The sequence below is a fragment of the Salvia miltiorrhiza genome, chromosome 8, assembly GCF_028751815.1.
Source record: "Salvia miltiorrhiza cultivar Shanhuang (shh) chromosome 8, IMPLAD_Smil_shh, whole genome shotgun sequence".
NCBI classification, from domain to species: domain Eukaryota; kingdom Viridiplantae; phylum Streptophyta; class Magnoliopsida; order Lamiales; family Lamiaceae; genus Salvia; species Salvia miltiorrhiza.
Window position 1 is genome coordinate 18,096,794 of NC_080394.1, and position 5,962 is coordinate 18,102,755.

At 37.8% G+C, this 5,962-nt stretch overlaps 1 protein-coding gene across 1 annotated transcript; it reads right to left on the reverse strand.

Moving 5' to 3' along the window:
- Positions 1–793: 793 nt before the first annotated feature.
- LOC131001677 (uncharacterized) lies at positions 794–2,289 on the reverse strand. The gene is made up of 2 exons (XM_057928243.1): positions 2,142–2,289; positions 794–1,486 (listed from the first exon to the last, which is right to left on the reverse strand). Exons 1-2 carry the CDS (start codon positions 2,170–2,172, stop codon positions 849–851), a joined length of 669 nt encoding a protein of 222 aa, XP_057784226.1. The 5' UTR covers positions 2,173–2,289; the 3' UTR covers positions 794–848.
- Between the last annotated feature and the right edge of the window lie 3,673 nt (positions 2,290–5,962).

Here is a 5,962-nt window from a genome sequence, read left to right on the forward strand (position 1 = left end):
ATACAACATTCAATCCAACAACTTTATGAATAGAAAATATTGAGGATGTTAGTTGTATTGTAGGTTCACGGCAAAACATCATATTGCAAAGAGAATGCAATACCACTACACTCCATTTGTCTACTAATTTGAGCATGATCTACAACTAAATTCAACATGTGATTACAATTTTGGTGTTAACTGGCAACTTCATTTCGGGGTGGAAAGTGCAGATGGAGTGTAATTTAAATTTGGCAGATATCATATTGAACGTTTTTAATTTCGACGCTTGATTTGATATTCCACTTAATATTTTCTATTCCGCGCGCCAATTCAATTTTCTTTCTTTTCTATTTAGTCACACATTTCTTTACACCAAAATTGTATTTCATCGTTTATTATAATTGTGGTCAGGTTAATGTCACGTATATTTAAAAAAATACCATAATTACCCATTAAAAATGGAGTAACTAATAAAAAAAAATACACGACAAAGCAACCTTAAATTAGAATAGAAGATGAAATACTAAAGAATGTGGTTCGTGTTGAAGGAGTAGTTAGGGAGTATCTGTGTTTCTTAGGAAAACCTAAAATTACTGATTTTAAATGCATTTCTGATCCTCCTGAAAATCGAACTCGTTGGCTCATTCTATTCTTATACGTATCAGTGTATCACCCACTTCTTCCACATCATATATATATTTCCGTTAAAATAATAGTACTAACTAATAGTAAGGAAAGAAAGGCACACAATTATTTTTTTTATATATGTGACATGAAACTTAAACTTGTAATTTTTTTTTTTTTTGATCAGTAAAAGAATTTTATTGAAGAGAGGAGCAAACAAGGTACCAGAGGTACCAAGAGAATTACAAAAAGGAAAGTTTGTGTTCACTTGAACACCAAGAAGCGAAGGAACCATTATCATCAACAAGGTGGAAAATCTTGTTCCAACTCCACAATCTACCCTTCATCTCCAAAACAAGTTGATTGGCATCCCACACCCTTCCCTCGAACCTACTCTCGTTTCTGTACTTCCAGATCAGCCAAATAATACCAACCCACAGAGCAAGGAGCAGTTTTCTTCCTTCTTTCCTTCTAACTCCGAGGACAAACGAATTGAAGTGTTGTAAAATACCTTTGGGCTTGGCAGTTTTTAAGTCGATCCATTGATGAATTTGATTCCACACCATCTCAACTTTGGGACAATGAAGAAAGGTGTGTTCTGCAGTTTCGTCTTGCATCACGCAGGAATTACAACATCTCTCTTCGACACCGAGAGAGACATTTCTTCTAAGCAAGTTATCACAAGTGGGCAATCGATTGATCAAAGCTCGCCAAGCCGAAACTGTTGCCTTATGGGGTGCCCGAGCCTTCCAAACTTTTGCAGCCTCAATCTCCTCCACCGAGGGCAGCCCGTAGTTAGAGGCCGCGATGATATCATATGCCGTCTTTGTTGAGTAGACGTCGTCTTTTCCAGATTTCCAGCTCCAAACATCTTCCTTACCTGCACAAGGAAAAACTTGAGAAATTGAAGTCCTCAAAGCCTCCCACATCTCTCTTTCCCTCTCTCTCAATTCTCTTCTCCATCCGATCTCCCAGTTCCATTCGCCGTTCTCCCAAAAGCCCGATTCCCCCACCAAACCTGTTTTATCAATACACAAGTTGAATAATCTTGGAAACACGAATTTCAGGGGTTTACCCCCAACCCAAACCTCCTCCCAGAAACTCACCCTCATACCATCACCTACCCGACGACATAAATTACTCGAGAACCATCTCTCTTCCACCTCCCCCCCCTTCTCGACAATTCTCGTCCACCACCCCTTCCTGCTGCCCCGATTCTCCAGCCTACATTCTCCTTCTTCCCGCCACCTCACCTGCCCATACATGGATTTAACCACCCTAGCCCAAAGGGAATCGCCCTCCGACAGATATCTCCACAACCATTTAAAAACCAACGCCTTGTTGAACCATTTGAGATTCCGAAAACCCAACCCCCCCTCACGCTTTTTATTACAAAGGACCTTCCATTTGACCCAAGCAATGTGCCCATCTCGAAGAGAAACGTACGTAATAAAAATCTATAGCATTTCAACCAATATAATAGCATATCATAATTCATAATTAATAGTACGTAGTGGTGGAAGAGAGCAATTAACATGATGATTTGCAAAACTCATGATCGATCATGCTGCCTTGTCGAAAATGTTGGATTTCCGTTTGCAGTGATCATCATTGCCGAAAAATAGGCATGTTAGAGAGCTCCCAGACAAGGGAATGGAAGAAACACAACCTATGTTTGCAGTGTTTTTGGTTCATGGTGATTAAATTAAATAGTAAGTATATGATGGGATAAGGAAAAGAGGCTCAAATTATATAGGTGCTCAATTTGTCAAAATTTCTTGGCTACCAAGAAAATGAATATAGAAATAAAGTTAATTAATGTATCTACTTTAATTAAAAGTCTCGTGACTTGCGAGTGTCCAATGACCCACCAAAAAGTGGGCTTCTCCTGTAAACTTAATTAGGCATGGATCTAGAACTTCATGATTTTCACATTCATATGAATAGGAATACTAACCTTGATAAGCCATAGCAATTGATGATGAAGAAATTGGTTTCTCTCCCCTGACCGTTTCCTTAGCACAGAACCGTACGTGAGGAGATAGAGAATATAATTCTGTGTTTTCTTTTATCGGTGGTGAGAGGACCAGTTTCTGATGTGGATATATTTATACACGTTCTATCAACGTGGTGGCTATCAGAAACCCTAATTGACCAAACTTATCCAACAAGTAATATTTATTTAAACCCTATAATTAAGATATTAATATAATATCTTATTCTCATTATTTATATATGGCACGTTGTCACATATAATTCTTACATTCTCCCACTTGGCCAAAGTGACAGATATAAACATAATGGTTCAAATAAAATCATAGTGTGTGCACATAGATACATTCATTGGTCATTCATAAAATCAATATTAAACATATACTAATAAGAGTCATAGCGGTTCTACTTCATTCACTTGACGTAGTTCCTTCCATGTACTACAATATTAGTTTTCTATTTAACTTGACTCGTAATAGGGATCTTTAATGGTCCACATAAGTGTCTCTTTGCAAGACAAATCTTGTTACCTTATATCATTCATAATGTATACTAAACTGACAAACAAGATATCAATAATGGTCAAGAATAAAATTATAAAGAGCTCAAAAAGTCGAAAAACTTATCGTAAGAACATTACAACTCCTCAAATAGACCCATCCTTTCGACATGTTCAATAAATGTCGTTGGAGGTAATCCTTTCGTCAAAGGATCTGCTATCATGAGTTTAGTGCTAATATGTTCAATCGACATCTTTTTATCCTTGACATCTTCTTTAACAGAAAGATATTTTAGTTCCATGTGTTTTGCACCTTTGGAATATCTATCGTTCTTAGAGAAGAATACAGCAGCGGTATTATCACAATAAATTTTCAGCGGCTTGGCAATACTGTCAACTACTCCAAGTCCTGAAATAAAGTTCCGCAACCAACTTCCATGAACTGTGGCCTCAAAGCAGGCTACAAATTCAGCTTCCATAGTGGATGTAACAGTTGCAGATTGCTTTGCACTTTTCCATGAGATTGCTCCTCCAGCTAATAGGAACAAATACCCAAACGTTGATTTTCTTGTATCAACACATCCAGCAAAATCCGAATCTGAGTATCCAATCACATCGAGGTGATCAGATTTTCGATAAGTGAGCATATGATTCTTCGTCCCTTGCAAATACCTCAGGACTTTCTTTGCAGCTTTCCAGTGATCCATTCCTGGATTACTCTGGTATCTTCCTAACATTCCAGCTGCAAAGCTAATATCCGGTCGAGTACAAGTCTGAGCATACATAATACTCCCAACAACAGATGCATAAGGAATTGCTTCCATCTGTTTCCGTTCCAAATCATTTTTAGGACATTGAGCAAGACTAAATTTGTCTCCTTTCTGAATTGGAACGGGCGATGCTGAGCACTTTTCCATTTTGAATCTTTCCAATATTCTATTGATATATGCTTTCTGAGACAAGCCTAACACTCCTTGTGATCTATTTCGAAATATTTCTATTCCTATCACATAGCTTGCCTCACCCATATCTTTCATTTCGAACTTACTGGAGAGAAACTCCTTAGTCTCATGAAGAAGACCAAGATCATTAGTTGCAAGCAAGATATCATCAACATACAAAATCAAAAATATGATCTTACTCCCACTGACCTTCACATATATACATCGATCAACGATGTTCTCTTTAAATCCAAAAGATACAACGGTATCATTAAACTTCAAGTACCATTGTCGGGAAGCTTGTTTAAGACCATATATTGATTTCTTTAGTTTCCGCTTCATGTGTTCCTTTCCCTTAACCACAAAACCTTCCGGCTGATCCATGTAAACATCCTCTTCTAAATCTCCACTAAGAAAGACAGTTTTCACATCCATTTGATGTAACTCAAAGTCATAATGAGCTACTAAGGCCATAATAATTCTGAACGAATCCTTTCGTGAGACCGGTGAAAATGTCTCATTGTAATCGACACCACTTATCTGAGTAAAACCTTTGGCAACAAGTCTAGCCCTGTAGCGTTCAATGTTGCCATGAGCATCAAGTTTAGTCTTAAAGACCCACTTACAACCAATGCTCTCCCACCCTTCTGGCATCACTACAAGGTCTTTGACATCATTCTTTTCCATAGATTTCATCTCATCTTTCAAGGCATCTAACCATTCATCAGAATTATTACAACTCATGGCTTGTGAAAATGAGACTGGATCATCCTTATTAACACTTACTTCAGTTTCTACTTCTGCTTCATGTAGATAAACCATATAGTCATCCGAAATAGCTAGTCGTCTTGCTCTTTCAGACCTTCTTAACACTATTTCTTGTGGTTCTTCTACAACAGGTTCATGTTGAATCATGGGTTCATAATTGTGTTCCTCATTATCATTTTGCACAATAGTAGGAGGAACACTGTTAGAAGCACAAGTTAAAGGAACTTGTATCCTAACTTCTTTAATATCCACTTGTCATGGAATTGAACTCCCACTGATCTCGCCATTCTCAATGAACCTTGCATTTCTAGTCTCAACAATTCGCATACTATGATTAGGACAGTAAAATCTAAACCCCTTTGATTTTTCTGGATAGCCAAGAAAGTAACCACTTATGGTTCTTGCATCCAGTTTCTTTTCTTGCGGATTATAAATCCTTATTTCTGCCGGGCAACCCCAAACATGCAGGTGCCTTAAACTAGGTTTCCTGCCTGTCCACAGTTCAAAAGGAGTCTTAGGAACTGCTTTGCTAGGAACCCTATTTAATAAGTACGCGGCAGTTTTCAAGGCATACATCCACAAATAAATGGGTAAAGAACAATTACTTATCATACTCCTAACCATATTCATTAGTGTTCTATTTCGCCTTTCTGATACACCATTTTGTTGTGGTGTACCTGGCATTGTGTATTGCGCACAAATACCACGTTTCTCGAGGATTTTAGCAAATGGACCTGGGTGTTGCCCATTTTCATCATATCTTCCATAATACTCACCACCTCTATCGGATCTAACAACTTTCACTTTTCTGTCTAATTGCCTTTCTACTTCATTCAAGTAGATCTCCAAGGCATCTACTGCTTGAGATTTTTCATGCAGCAAATAGACATAACCATAACGTGAGAAGTCATCAATAAAGGTGATGAAGTATTTTTCCTTTCCGAAAGAATTAACATCAAAAGGCCCACATATATCGGTATGGATAATTTCAAGAAGCTGTGTGCTTCTTGTGGCTCCTTTCTTCGTGTGTTTTGTTTGCTTTCCTTTAATGCAATCCACACAAATGCCAAGATCAGTAAAATCCAAATTGGGAAGGATTTCATTCTTTACCAATCTTTGCAATCGTTCTTTGGAGATATGCCCCAAACGTTTATGC

Bases quoted from the DNA above. Each gene is read 5' to 3' on its own strand.
- LOC131001677 (XM_057928243.1), bottom strand. From the start codon at position 2,172: ATGATCGATCATGAGTTTTGCAAATCATCAT. The intron at 1,487-2,141 runs GTTAATTGCTCT...TTCCTTGTGCAG, and splicing joins TGAGTTTTGCAAATCATCAT to GTAAGGAAGATGTTTGGAGC.